Source organism: Neopsephotus bourkii, unplaced genomic scaffold (genome assembly GCF_033783945.1).
Source record: "Neopsephotus bourkii isolate Nb327-2 ecotype Australia unplaced genomic scaffold, CSIRO-AGI_Nbou_v1 NB_1589, whole genome shotgun sequence".
NCBI lineage: Eukaryota > Metazoa > Chordata > Aves > Psittaciformes > Psittacidae > Neopsephotus > Neopsephotus bourkii.
In genome coordinates, this window is record NW_026902065.1 from 6089308 (window position 1) to 6104814 (window position 15507).

At 43.7% G+C, this 15507-nt stretch overlaps 1 protein-coding gene across 2 annotated transcripts in view; it reads left to right on the forward strand.

The window, feature by feature from the left end:
* The window catches only part of TMEM178B (transmembrane protein 178B), a 243491-nt gene extending 229332 nt beyond the window's left edge, over positions 1-14159 (forward strand). The window contains exons 4-5 of one of the 2 annotated variants that reach the window (XM_061371986.1): positions 9382-9517; positions 11910-14159. In XM_061371986.1, the coding sequence (XP_061227970.1) occupies positions 9382-9473 (92 nt within the window). In that variant the 3' untranslated portion in view covers positions 9474-9517; positions 11910-14159. Of the gene's footprint in view, positions 1-9381 lie in introns of both variants that reach the window. The other variant, XM_061371985.1, reaches the window with a different exon arrangement.
* The last annotated feature ends 1348 nt before the right edge of the window (positions 14160-15507 follow it).

The following is a 15507-nucleotide window of genomic DNA, read 5'->3' on the forward strand; positions in this document are numbered from 1 at the left end:
CTAGTTGGAGATGTCCCTGCTCATTGCACTGGGGTTGGACCAGATGGCTTTTGAAGGTTCTTTCATTAATACCTTTCTGTGGCCACTTAACGTCTAGAAGTCTGTGAATTGTATAGAGACATCCCAGTAGATTATCACCTACCTTCCCCTAGTAAATAAAGAAATGAAAGTGAGTATGAAATATAGCCTTTTGGGGTTTTAGTGCTCAGCTGTAAAGGCTTTGGGCAACTTGGCAAGTACAACCCTGCACTCATCTTAGTACTTCCTCATTGCACTTGCATCCTCAGGCCAACAGTAACAAATCAAACAGGCATTTTCTACACAGCTTTGAGTGTGCAACTAGAGTTGGGCTGCATGTGCCTCACATTGAGCACCTAAAGATCAGGGCATTCGTAACAACTGTAAAGGTATAAAAACTAGGCAAAATGTGTAGAAGGAAAGTAAAAGAAATGGACAAAAGTGCTTTAGAGTGTGCAAGCAGAGGAAAAGCAAGAGTAGGTCTAAGAGAAAAGCACAACTTTTTTATCTTTCAATCAATGGCTTTTAAATTAATTACCTTGAGCTATATTATTAAAAAAAAAAAAACAACTGGAAAGGTATTTTTAAACCACAATTATTTTGTTGGGAATGGTGTTAAATATTGAAATTGCCAGTGTTGGCTGCTTTTTTTTTCCTGATTGAGCAGCTGTACCTATCAAGGTCTGACAGTCAAAAAGTAGGAGGCACCTAAACATCCTGCCAGAAAGTGCCTGGCACATTCTTCTCGCTGATGGTTTTTCCCAAGCTGACTGGTTTTTAGTGACAGACTTTGGGCTGCAGCAACAACAACCAACCTATCTACTGCAGTTCTCAGGATGGAGTCCTTCCTGTCCCCAAAGAGGTGCTGTCTAAAATATCAGCTACAACAAGGACCCAAATGAAGGGTCTGAAGGGAGGACAGCAAGAGTGAATTCTCTGTCAAAAACCTCACTGGTACTAGCATGTGTTCCTTGACCTCTTCCCTGTCACTAATGGCTGAGGAAGTGAGAAATCTTGCCACATTCCGAGTGATATCACTTGTATTACCCGCGCTTACACAAATAAAGCACAGAGTAAGAGGGGAAAGAGCTTGCTGGAGGGTGCAGAACCTGGCAAACCCCCCCCAAGACAAATGAAGGGAGTTAAAGCTGTACAGTGGCATATTCAGCACCATGAAGAAGTAAAACCCCTTCAATTAAAACTCTCATCTTCTTGCTTCTGCTGCCTGGCACAGCTGCCCACCCAGCCATCCCTGCCTGCTCAGTGAAACCAGCAAATACCCAGGGGCTGCTAAGGTCTTTGCTCTCTGCCACGAGCAGAGACAATGTGATTCATTGGTGCTAAAAATGGAATCCTGCAGAGCTCGCTTTGTTGCAGGGCAGAAAGCAGGTGCCCTGTCTCATGGCAGTGATGGCAGGGAAGGCTTCGGGAGCGTGGCTGCCGGATCAGAGGATTTAGCTGCTCAGCACCTATATGGGGAAGGGGGAAGAAGAGCACAAATGGAAGGAGCTGGCTGCTCTTTGAAGGCTGAGCTACAGACACTGTCATGGAAGGGCCTGTGCTGCAGAAAGAGAGTGGCCTGACATCAGGGAATATTTGTGCATAGAACACCAGGGTTGCATTAGCCCTGTGAGGGCTGAATGTTAACTCGCAATGTTAACTCGCACTGTTGCTCCCTGCAGTGTTCAGGCTGCCCAGCCCTGCTGCTGTCAGCTCAGTGGTGCTTTGCTTTGCTTCCTTATGGGGGTCCGGCCCTCTGGCATGAGAGGCGACACCAGGTAATGCCATAGCACTGCCCAGGAGCCTGCAACCCAGCTAGACAAAGCAGGCAGTGAGCAAGAGAAGGGAAGACTCATTAGCTGTAGCTCACCACATAGGAAGCAGAGAACAGAGGGATTTGAACAACTCAACATCACACAAGCCGCCCATGGCAGAGCAGCGGCTTGCTGTGCCCTTGTCAGGCTATCTCAGTCGGGAAGGCAAGAGCTGAGGCTGCCTTATCTCCCCATCTTGCCAGGCATCCGCACTCAGCAGCTCACAGTTTGGGAACTATAGCAGAAGTGCTCATCTCTCGTGGTCAGAATCCCACTGTGAATTAGCACCATTGCCCTCAAAGGTACCTCCATCTATTCAAGACTCTACCTGGTCATGAAGGGAAGTAACTACTCACTTGGGAAGGAAAGTAGTGAGTATTTTAAGAATTAGGTTTAGGAGAGAGAAAGATACCCATCGGCTTCCTCTGTGACACAGTGGGGCCTCGGCAGGTTGAACAGAGAGGCAACAACTCCTGTTCTTAAGAGCAGTGAAATCCTTTGCTCTGCCCCTAAGTAGCACCCCAAAGCGCAGTTTTCCCTTTGCTTTGGGTATCTGTTAATGCTTTCTGCCTGCAGTGGAGTGAAGACCCTCGCACTGAAATGCAACCGCTTTGTTTCAGAGGCAGGCTAATCTCACGGTGACCTTTCTTGTCAAAAGCACATGATAACTGCAGCAGACTGGTGCTGCATGGGGTGAGGATGCTCGTAATGAAATGCTTTCAAAGCTCGACACTCATTATTCCATTACATTATCAGGCTCTTCCCCAGGGGCCCTCTAAAGAGTCATGGCTGAGCTCTTTTCCTGCAGAGACCAAAAGCAGACCACCTCAAAAGCTGCATTTACTACATTTTTTGCTGCCTCCCTGCTCAGGGGGAGTGTGCTCTTGTTCATTTGCATCAGACAGAAGTGGAAGAACTATGCCAGCTCAGCTATGACTTTATCAGCCTGCTAACCCACGCCAAAGAAGTCAGCCTACCACCAGCCAGGAGTAGACAAGGCTGCTGCTACCCCAAAGCTTAGCATGCAGGGCCCATGCTTGCCAAAGGGTCTCCAGCATGTCTCGGCCACCCTCTCTCTGCTCTCCTGCATTTGCCATTCACTTGCAAAGGCTGTCCGTGAATTATCTGTGAGAAAATGAGCTTCCCCTTTGACTGCTTAATTTCCTGTGATTTCTTCCTATTCTCAGATAAACCCTTGGTTTTCTCAGTTCTGAAATTCAAAGTGGCTATCACCCGGAGGCGAGGACCTCACCTGGAGCTGGCTGCTCAGAATGAAGGCTGCGTTGGTTGTGATAGCAAAGCCCTCTGATGGAGCTCAGCTCTTTACCAGGAAATGAGTTGGTGGCCAAAGGGCAGGCCCACTGGCCTGAGAGCTGTACTGCCAGCAGATAAAGCTGGAGACAGGTCACAGAGTCTAAGCTCTGGGCAATCATCTCCCCCCTGCTCAGCTCCCCAGAGACAACCCTTTCAGTCAAAGGTGATGGTGAGTATTTTGGAAGGTATTAAACAGAGAACCAGAAGCACTACAGATCTTGCTTTGGCTTATGCTAACTGTTCACAGCAACGCTCACAGTGCGTGCCAGGAACATAAAGGGAGAAATAAACCCTGCCATAAGGAGCATGTCATTTGGAAAAGCAGAAGCAGGCAAAGAGTGAGAGCAGGGAATAAAATGCACAGGTAAAGTCTTCATAGCCACAGCTGGCACTTGGAGTTGGCCATATATATTTGAAACAACCCTGCACAGAAAGCTGCTTAGTACTTTAATGTCTTCCGAGGGCTAAATAAACTCCAAGTGAGCACACACAGCATGCACACATGCAGACACACACATCCTCAACTAGTAGGTAAAACATGGAACAAAACCAAATATCCATCTTCGCAAGGTGTATTTCCTCCTTTTTAGCTATGTTTTGTTATAATCTTCCTGCAAACCTGTTAGAGAAAAGGAGGCTGAGACTGAAATAAGTTGCTCCGTGCACTGAACAAAACCTCAACTTTTCAGTTTCATACTTGGGGTGCCTGTCTGACATGCTGCAGTTTCTGCTTCATTCAACATACCTTGTTCCCTTTAGGAGTTCTCTACCCACCATGTTTGCAGCAAAAAAATACCATGTGCTGAGGTTTATAAGAAGCTTTTAAACAGAACAGGTGACTGCTGAGTCCTCCCTCCCTTCCCTTCTGTCAGATGGAGATTCATGCATTACCTCACACTTCTCATCTCTTTCCAGATACTGACTGCAAGTAGCCAGGGGATTCAAGGGTTGATGGGGACAGATGGGCAGACATGAAGTGACAGAACATTCATTTCCTTAGGAAACCAGGATAAAAATAGTATGTTCAGAGTTCAGCTTTTTCTGTAAAGATGCTCAGTTTCCAGGGAGGCCGAGCCAGTGGTCTCAGGTGGCCGCAGCAGCTCTGTGTCCTGGGTGACACCTTTCCCCACCGCAGCCGTCATTGCTGTTCCTGGCAAAGGTGCATCATGGCAGTTCTTCCTTTTGGCCAGGAGGCTCTGCAGTTGTTGAGATCTTCATTCTGGGTCTGAGCCCCAAAGAGATGCCCATCAGGGCAGATGATATGGAAACATTCACGATCAGAGTGGAGATTCATGTTGTCTGAGGCAGGATCTAAATGCTCCCAAGCTAAACCTGGCAAGCTGGAACATCTGCAGAGACAGGAAGATGGCCCTGAGGGAAGCCTGGCAATCAGCCAGGCTTTTCCCCCTTCTCCAATAGCACCATCCTGAACGGCCTTGCAAGAAACCTTGCAACCCCCCTGGCTGCCTTGCTTTGCCCACCAGTAGGCAGGGATGGAGGTCAATATCTGCAACAGCTTATTGCAAAGACTACTAAGGAAGTGCTGCTGCAAACGCAGCATAGTCCCAGCCTGTACTAAGCAGTCCCTTTGCATCATTTTGCCAGCAGCAACCAATTAATTTTCACCATCCTTGCAACTTCTCTGCAGAGCTAGGTTCAAGTCACACATTAATAACGTGCTCATCTGTTGTTGAACACTGAGTGTGTTCCTGCAGCACAGCCTTGCAGGACTCACAAACAGGGGTGCAGGAGGTCATGCAGTAGGATCACTGCCCAGTGAGCATGAGTAAAGAGGAGAAAACAGAGGGGAGCTGTGCTGTACCCCCAGGCAGTGCCAGGGTGGCTTCCAGTGCTTGGCGTTCAGGCAGTGTTCCCAAAGGCACTGAGGATGGCTTGTGATGGTCCCATCAGACTTCACTGACAAGTACTTAAATTGAGTGAGTTCATCCCATAACATTTAAGGAGGAAGAGGGAGGACAGAGAAATGAAAAGCAATGTGGTTTTCTTTTAGCACCTCTCTTTCTCATTTTGTCTTGAAGTGTCAGCACCTTAAATAAAAAACCTTTTATTGCCTCCCTGCTGCCTGTGTCCAGCCACAAATAGCGAGGTCAAGACCAAGGGCCCAACTATCCAGCTCTGCCCTCAAGGGTGTCACCTCTGTGCAGAGCCCTTCATTCACTTTCCTCTCTCATTTCTCCTTTGCTGTCATATTTGCTCCTGCCAGCTCAGAAAACACTCGCCTTTTGCTTCCAGAGATCAGAGGAGGTTGAGGGTAAATCCAATTCCCAAGGTCTGCTGTTTTAGCTTCCATCCTACCAACAGAATGGCCAAGAGGAACCAGACTGCTGATTCCAGTTTCTCACAGTGCATTTCCAAACTGTGGACCACACTGAGAGCTGCCCCTGCTTTCTGCTGCAGCCCCCAGGAGGGTTGGCTAGAAAAGGGTCTCCTATAATTCTGCTTCCCAGGGAGCCCCCATTAAGCAGTGCAAGGGTGTTGGAGATACTCAGGAAAAAAAATTCAGGCCAGAATGAACATCAAGTATGAGTACAGTTGATAAAAATAATGAAGTTGGATGAGGATGTTTTTGATGTGCCCAGAGAGGAAGCAGTCATAAATGTTTCCATCAGGTGTGCAATGTACCCACAGAATGTTCCAAATATATTTTCATGCATTTGCAGCTGGACAAGAAAAAAACAAACCAAAAAACCTTACATTTGTCAGCAGTTATTTTACCAGTGAGAAAAACAATGATCTGTTGTTGGACTAGGCAGTATGAAGCAAAGCTAGAGAGGGAAATTGTTTTGACACATGTTCAAGTGGCTCTGTGCAGGTGTAACACAGCTAAATATAACCTGGCACGGCCAATAGGTATCAACAGCTTGAAAAATCTTGCCGTCTGCTTGTCATGAATGAATTTTCATTTACTTCGACAAGCTGAGGATCTTGTCCCAAACCTTTTAAATTTTGATGGCTCAGAACTCCTCTGAGTTTTTGTGTCGTTCAATGCAACATCAGAAGATGCTATGTGTCAAGAAGAAGGTGATGGCTTCCTGGTTTGATGCAAGACCATCCAGTATGTCACCTGGAAGTATCTGACATATCCAAGAGATGTCGGATCACTGTCACAGAGTTCAGCTTCACTGTGTCTCCAGCAGGACTGGTGCTTGCCATGGAAATTCAGCAATACTGTCTCTGCTGAGTGGTCTCCCTGCTCACATGGGAAGGGATCTGTGACCATTTCTCGTCCTAACTGTGCCATTTTGTGGTAACCAGGTCACATAAACTGTCCTGTAATTGAAACAGGATTTTCTTGAGCTATTTAAACCTGTATTAGAAAATAATGGGCAAAAATCTATCAGAACAACCTGCTTCAGAACTATCCATCACTCACTGAGATTCAAACTTAATTTGATTGCTATTAGTGTATGTACTTTTATTGTCCTCTGTTTGCTTAATGAATGTTGCAGTTGTAGTAATAAGATTATTGGTAATATGAAACAGATTTGCAGAATGAAGAGCAGATAATTAAATGATACCTTGAGGGTGATTTTTGTTTAAGACACAGTAACTGTGTCATAGAGTAAATAAACTTGGTGAAGGAAGATATCAATGGCTACTAACCTGAGATACAATTATTCCCAAATTAGCAGGATGCACATTTCATTATGGTGAAATACCTGGTGACTGATGCTTGGTCCAGGCTATTTCACCTGCCTGTGAGGCTGTGGGACAAAGCCTTGCCCAGGAAAGCAGGCAAGGAGATGTGGTTCCCCACAGCCCAGGGTGGGACTCAGCACGCACACCAGAGACAGCCCAACATATTAACGGGATTCCTGTAAATACACTGGGTCATGAACTGTGAGGTTTTGGCAAGTCCAAGAGATCAGACTGTGCCTGGCTTTCAAGAGCTCTGCCTTACATCTTGTTCAGCTCCCATTGCCCATGTGTAACGGCAACAAAAGCCTGATAGCACAGCAATGACAGGGGTGCTTGGCCATCAAAGTCATAGTCTTAACAACACATCTTCCTTTCTAAAGTGATGCTTAGTGATATTTCAGCATAAGCGTTAGTGGAAAGAATCTGCTGCTGCTGCTTGGATCTGCAGTACTGGTTTGGGACAAAGCAGTTGCATAGTCATGAACCTGCAGATGCTGAGGCTGCCCACCCCTCCCAGAGGAAACAACAGACTCATTTTCCCCTTCCTTCCCCCCTTCCTGGATTTGGAGATGATCACATAACTAATCATGTGATGGAGGTGACAATCTCTGGTGAATACAGAGCTGCTTATGTCCCACTGTTTCAATAAAGCAATGGCAACTGCTATACACACACAGAGTGCATACACAGCTCTGCAGCTTGCCCTACTTCATTCAAATGAACCATCTAAATTGCTTGCATTTTCAGTGTATGTGGTGTTTTACCCGCTTCCTCAGTGCCTTTAATGTCTGAGGAATATTTTCCCGGATCTTTCCTGAGATTTCTCAGTCCCTAAAGGATTTTCACACAACCATTTTGATCCTAACTAATGAGAGTTTCTACATAATTTTGAATAGCAATTTTGCTAATAACATCGTTTTCTCTAAAGTCTCCCAGGTATAGCTCTGGCAATCACAGTCTGTCTTTTGCTCAAGGTTGGACAAAAATTTGGATATTCAGTTGGTTGTTTTTCTAAGTCATATCATTTCCCCCCAAATCTAATTCTAAGCTGCACCTACTGCATTTGCACATAGGTATCTGTGAGTGGGTCTGGGTCCCCCAAATGCCTGCCAGCTGTGCATGTAACTGCAAACAGTAATTCCTATGAGGAACTGGCTTGACTGAGTGTAAAAGGCCAATTTCAGCAAGCACTCTTTTCTGTAAATTAAAGCCAAAATCTCTTTATTTACCAAAGCACGCCACTATCACATTTCACTGGCACAGAAGTTGTTGTTTCTCAGCTTTGAGCATAGATTTGCAGCACCACTAGCAGCATCTTTAGAGAAATAAGCGCATAACTTACCTCTTGTGCTGTGAACCACTGTAACAGAGTCCCCTAATGAACTCCTTCAGTTTCTCAGACTGTATTAATATTGACATTGCACATCCATTAAACATCACTGCACAGCAGTGCTCCAGGTGGTTGCTGCAAGCAGCTAGATTAGGGGCAAATGCCTCTGTGTTACCGACCTTCCCAATGAATTTATATATTTTCCTTGCCCATGTGGACAGGCCCTCCTCTCTCATCTCACCCACAATCTACTCATTTGTCTTTTTCAGTTAATGTAATTTATTCATACATTATTTCTATTGCGTAGAACTTCCCATATTATTTGCCTAGCTTTGTCCTAGCAGGTCTGGCACTAGAAGATACTGTGTTTTGTTCCTACAAAGAGGAACGTGACAGTACCTGTTGTAACATCCTCCATCCAACGATCCTACTAACATTCCCCGCTTTGCCTCTAATTTAATTTTCCTAAAGACAGTAATTGCAGAGAGGAGGTAGTAGCATGAGGCTAAAGGAGAGAGACTTTTCCAGGTCTGCTTTGTATTCAATTGAGATCTTTCGTGGGTCAGTTTCATAAATTATGCCTTTTCCAATATATTTCCCAGTTTCCAATATATTTTCCAGTCTTGTTCACATACTTCTTAGTGCTTATTGAGCTTGTCACTGTTCATTCTGGTTTCTATATTTACTTCCCGCTATGTCTGACTCTCCTACAAGCATCTTCTAAAACTGCTTCTGGCAACACATTTGCTTCTGTGAAACAGTTAAAAAGTAAATGTCCTATTTACTTCCACTGACACTGTTTCATCTTTGGCTGCTTTGTTGTATATTTTTGCTATATAATTTTCACCTAAGCAAGTTGTGCTTCCCTTGTTTTCCTTACCCATCCTATATATTCCTTCTGTCAGTATTCATATGTTTTTGTAAAACAATGTAATCCTTAGTACTCCTTGCACCTTTCATCATATAATAGACATTGTCCCAACTTATGTTACCTGCTCCATTGTACATAAACTGTTTTACGTGTTTGACATCTTAAATATCCTTTTTTCTATGACTTGAGTTTCTCCATGTATATGTTATGTCAGAGCCCTGTTCATCCTCTGCAAGATTCAGTCTGAACCAAGTGGTTTCTGTCTCTTGACAAAGGATATGTTCTCTGTTAATTCTTAATTGTAAATCTCCTCTTAGAGGTTTAACTGCTTCATTCTTGCATTTATGGTATTTCCTTAATTTACTTTACTCCAGGTACCTTATGGTATTCACTACTGAAATTACTCTTCCCATCTGTTCTTTGCAAAGTAAAGCAAGAAAACAAAGCAAGCAAAGATGTCACATAAATGGAGTCACTAACGCCTGTGTATTTTGAGAGCATGGATAGCAGGTTTGTAACTGTGGCTCAAACTGCTTTCATTTAATGTAAAATACAGGACTGTTCTAATCTAGCCTTGTTAAGTCCCAGAGTCTTACACTGCCCCCAGTATCATCTTATCATAGATCCTTACAGCAGCATATTAAGTGAAAAGAATGCCTAACCAGTGCAAAAAGCAAATCCAACCTTTGAACTGACACCAGATCATAATGGGATACTAATTCAAAGAAAATATACTCTGTGCAGTGAAAGAAACTACAGTGAGTTCAAAAGCAATGTCTGTGTTATAATTAGAATGTCAATTAGTAACACAAGAATAACAACAATAATGTAACAATTTTTAAAACCATATCACTTGGGAAATTTCTGGAAGATAAATGCGATGTGAAGCTGTACAAAACCCAAACTAGCTACAGAGCTCATTGGAATACATTTGCTGAAAATGCTTATACAGAGTTTATAAGGAAACATGTTTGGAAGAACTCTTTAATGTCTTGCAAAACCTAAGGAAGCAGTATGTATGACAGGATCTGTATCTCCAGCAACCTTTCCCTCATGGGAGGAGTAAAAAGGTAACCTCTGAAATAACTGAAAGCTAGGAGACTATAAAAAAGCTGAACATCAGATTTTATTCTAATTTAAAAGAAAAAAAAAACCCAACAAAGTATAGTTATGCATTCTTCAGCACATGAAAACATCTAGCCCTTTACTTGACAGACCAATGAAATGGCCGGTAACAATTCATAAGCAATTGTCAGGATTAGATGTGGGATATATCATTTGGCAGGGATCGAAGTAGACCAATTGATAGTAACTCAGCAGGATTATATTCTTACTAAGTGGCTATATTTTGTGCTCCAAAATCCATGATAAATTAATCTCTTAGCTTCTACAGAGGCAAAGATATTTCGCTGGTGAAGAGGCATGAGAGTGGTTCATCATGACAGTGATGGATCTTTTCAGCCTGCCTTTGCCTGCAACTGATTCTGTTGCTCCCCCAACTCCACCTAAGTAGAAGGATAAACCAACTTGCCATCACAGAGCACTGCCACTGACTTTGGAAGAAGTGAAACTTTGAGCAAACACAGTAATGTGCTGGGTATGCAATCTAAGATGTCAGCCAGATGTGTTCAGTGGGCCGTGGTGATGCACACAATTGAGTCAAAACAAAATGAAAATAGAAGCATTTAATAGGAAACCAACTGGGACTCTCTCTTTCCTTCGAACCGTGGCTGTTGCTCTTTGATTACAATTGCCCAAGGCCCCACTCCATCTGGTTCATGGAACAGGCTGTCACTGCCTCAGTGAAAAATGAATCATTGTTACAGATGTAATTGTAGTTTTCAGAAGCTCTTCTGAATATAGGATCATCTGGCTATAGGATGTAACCAGGACAGCATATAGCAGCAGCTGGATTTTCAGGTAGGTGATATCTTAACGTAAACACAGGTAAGTAGTATGCAACATCACACTTCTGGACAGACAGAAATCAAGAAAAGCCTTAAAATTTACACTGTCTCATCCCAATGTACAACAGGGATAAATGGAGAGAATATGACATTTATTCTGGCTATTGAACAATGAGCATTAATGTCTGCTAGAATCAAAATGCTGGACTGGAGATTCTCATGGTTTAAATCACTCAGATTCTGTCTGCAGAAGTGAAAATACCTGCTTGCAGGTGTAAGCCCAGGAGAGGTTAGGTATTACCAGCATGCTGGTTGATGGCTACATCCCTTCCAAATAGATGCTGCTTATAGTGGCACACACATACCATGAGAAAGTCTGTGCTATGCATTTGGTCTCTCTCTTTCTCTCTCCCTCTCTGCATTGTACTATTTGCTATGCAAAGTCCCTTAATATGTGGCAGTGCCATAGTAACAGCATGAGCTCAGAGATGAGTGGCCTTAGCTTGCATCAGCAGGACTTTCTTAAGGGTCATTTTGTCTGTCGCCCTGCTACATGTAAAACTTAGAGTCCAGGGCTGTTCACCCTAACCACAGAATCACAGAATGGTTTGGGTTGGAAAGGACCTTAGAGATCATCCAGTTCCAATCCCCCTGCAACAGGCAGGGACACCTTCCACTAGACACTTCCACAATGGCACCTGCATTTACTGAATCCAAATAGGTTGGGAGGGAGTGCAGAGCCTTTTGAAACCTGTCTGTGCTAAAGGAACAAGTTCCTGACAAGATTGCCACAGAGCAATTTAATGGGTTTCTGTGGCTGTTCAAAAGCTGTGAATATTTCTATTCATTCCCTTGGAAAAAAAAGGTTAATAAACGCTGAGAATCAGGGAATATTTCTATGTAATAGCTCAGTCATGGGAAGAGGGGGCAGGGTGTAAAGGTGGTGATTTTTTGCTGCAGAAATATGCTAGGCGTAGTCCTGAATTTCCTTCTAGGGATGGTGAAGTGCATGTCGTGTTCTGCGTACAGAAGAGCCAAGGAAGAGCAAGGAAGGGAAGAAAGGGGAGAGATTATTCTTGTGCAGAGTTTCTCTGAGCTACCCAACAAAAAACCCTGCCAGTGGGATTCAGATCTTTCTCCAAGCCAGTGAAGCAGGCACTAATTTCGGACATGACTACCCCGGGGACTCACACCTCCAGACAGAGCTGGAAATGAGGGCAAGAGAATCCATCATGACCTTTCTCTGCTCTCACAGGTAGGAACTTTCTTTGATTAGCTTCAGTGGATGTAGTGCTCTCTTACACAGGTTGGTGGCCAGGGGTGTAATGGAGAAAGAGCTCTGTCTGCAGCCAGCCTGTGCCCATGGCTTGTGGGGAGAGAAAAGCTGGAGGATGATGTTCCTGTAAGGCTGGGGCTTCAATCCCACAGCCTGATCTGGAGAGACAGGCCTGCTGCCATCCACCAAGGAAAAGGGCTCTTCCCCACCTTAAATCATGCTTGGTGTTCAGGTGCTGTAGAATTAAAGTAAAGCAAATTATAACCTCCCTCGCTGTGCCAGACACGACAGATTTACAGCCTGAGTTTTTTCTCATCAGCTGCACAAAAGCTTTGCACTGATATTAATCATGTGTAGAAAGCGGGGGGGCAGACTACAATCAGAAACAACCCTGCCTCACTCTAGCAGGAACACAGGCTTACATTGGTGTGACAAACACACAGCTTCTACACAGCAATAAATCTGGTCTCTTTGCAATACAAGCAGCTATCTGCATTTTATTTGCACAGAAAAGCTTGAAGACATACGACCACCTTGATGGCAGGAGGTATGAATGGCAGCACTGCTATTTTATACCCTCAGCCTATCCTTAGCTGAGTCACAAATTCCAGAATAACCAGAAGGCAGAGGGGTCTCAATTCTTCATCACTATAAGGACAATAGAATGACTTCACTGTCTGTTTCTTTTGTGCATGCATAGGCATATATCCTTTACGCTACCATCATGCAAAAACTCTTCTCTGCCCTTGTACAGTGCTGATACAGGACTTAGCAGAGATGCACATGGGGTCATCCAGTTCAGCCATATGAGGCTTACCTATAGAGCACATGGCTACAATTAGCTTTCAGTCCATGAATTTGAATAAAGTCCCACTGGTACTAAGTGGTGACTGTGAGCAAGACTTTTGTTCCTGATTCTGAAGCTCCCACTCAAAACTACATATCAAATGATGAAACCAGTAACTTCAGTAAAATGAGTATCTTTGCCAGAGAAACAGCAACAACAGAAAAACAGCAGTCCAGATGAGTTAGCTAAGATGAGGACCTGAGGACAGATTGTGCTGGACAGAAGACTAAATCATTCTCTGGCCTCATCAGTTGTAGGTTATTGCCAAGGAATGGAGAAAAATCTCTCTATTATTTCACCCATATTTTCTGGCTTAGAAGAGCAATTAGACTCTTGTGCTTTAGGAAAGCACGTGGCTTTCCTAAAGTTACAAACAAGTACATCCCTGAAGCACAGTCATGTATCTGAGGCTTCTTCTTGTAATAAGCCTGGCACTGGTGGTAGAGACATGATGACATTTTTACTCTTCAAAAATGGCTTAGACCTGAGCAACAGGAATTAGGTACTCACCCATCTTCACACACAGTTTGTGTGATAATTTTAGGTGACACATCACCAGTCAAGTATTAGAGTTGCAGAAAAGCTTTTTGAATGACTCTATTTTTTTCCCCCACAAACCACCTAGTAATCAGAATAAAAGAAAATACGTATTCCAGCCTCCTCTGAGCAATTTTCTGAAAAAGGTAGCAGTCATTTTAATTGGCCTATAATACATAATACACTATATAATCTAGAGGATGTTCAAGATCAACACTTTATCCTCTCATTTTCCAGTACACATACTCTAATACCTGCTTCTATTGATATGACATGCAGAAAACTAGGACAGCTAAAAGAGAAGTACCTGGTGCGCGCAACAGCATGGCAGGTGTGATCTACCTTGAGGGTGATCAGACAGCCACAACCAAGAACTAGGACATACATTGTCTGCCAAGAGGGATTTTAGAATGAATGCGGCATCCTAAGTAAAGCCAAGTAATGAGACAAGCACACAATCTGTTATTGTTGTCTGCAGTGTTTCTGCCTTCTAAGAGCAGTTCTCTTAAAAAAGCCCCATCTCAAAATCACCACCCCAAATTCTCAGGCAACATCACACAGTCCCTGAATGGTGGAGATGGTGCAGGACCTCTGGAGCTCATCTAGTCCAGAAACCCTGCTCAGAGCAGGGTCAAGTCCCTCTACTAGGGGTGTTGAAAGACATACATAACTGTGAGCTAAAAACTTTACCCCTGATGTGCTTTCACACATAGGAACTCAGGAACATTTTCATTCAGACATGGAGTCATAGAATACTTAGGGTTGGAAAGGACCTTTAGATCATCAAGTTCCAACCCCCCTGCCATGGGCAGGGACACCTCACACTAAACCATGTCACCCAAGGCTCTGTCCAACCTGGGCTTGAACACTGCCAGGGATGGAGCATTCACAACTTCCCTGGGCAACCTATTCCAGTGATCTTAGTGATATTCAGTTCTTTCATACATTTAAGCATTTTTCTGACTGCTCCAAACATGTATTGGCATATTAAAGAGCATTTATTTTAAAAATTCAAGCTTGCTTTGGAAGCATCTTTAATAAACACAACTGTACTCAGTAGAGTTGATTGTGAAACAGGAAGTTATATATGCTTGTAAATTATTTATGGCACCTCATGAGAATTATGAATCTGAAAAGTATTTATTGGCACATAATATTTTCATAAGCTAAGGAAAAGAGGGGAGTACTAGTATCTGTTGCTATCGTTGCTGTCAGCAGTTGACCACACCACCTGAATCCTCACAAAAAGTAGAACACCAAAAAAAAGTAGGACATTTAATCACTCCACATTGCCTGGAACATTCAGCAGCGCATCAAGCACCTGTACTCAGCACACTGCGATACACTGGGCAGATGAACCTAGAATATTTATGTGGGAAGCAATGGCTACTGGATGGGGTGTGCCTGAAATATTCATCAGGAGCTGATCATTTAATGTTTTTCTTAGAAAAACAAATCCCAAATCTTCTACTCTACAAAATGAAGGGAAAAGAAAACCCAAAACATCATAGGGAAACTAATCCATAGGGTTTAATCTGCTTTCCTTATCACTAACAGCAGAGTGTCTTCTGGACCATCTTATACATCAACTCGATTTTTGCAGAACAGACTTTTGCATACCCGTAGTCCCTAATCTGTCCCCAAGTGGCCCCCTTATGTTGCCACGCACATCCCATCCGGACAGCATTAAGTAGAAGGATTTGGGCAAGCTCTTTACAGAAAATCCATTTTATTGACTTTCACATGTTTGTAAATGTTGAAAACTGCATTTGGCAAGTGGGAAAAACATTCTGCAGAAAAAAACCCTTCTGTTCAGTGCTGTGTTCATTACCCTGACCTGCTGGTCCTTGACAGACTGGCTCCTTCTTGTCCTGAACCCCCAAGTCCAGGGCCCTGTCAAGAGAAGGGCTGTTGTCTACAAAAGCAGTGTTGC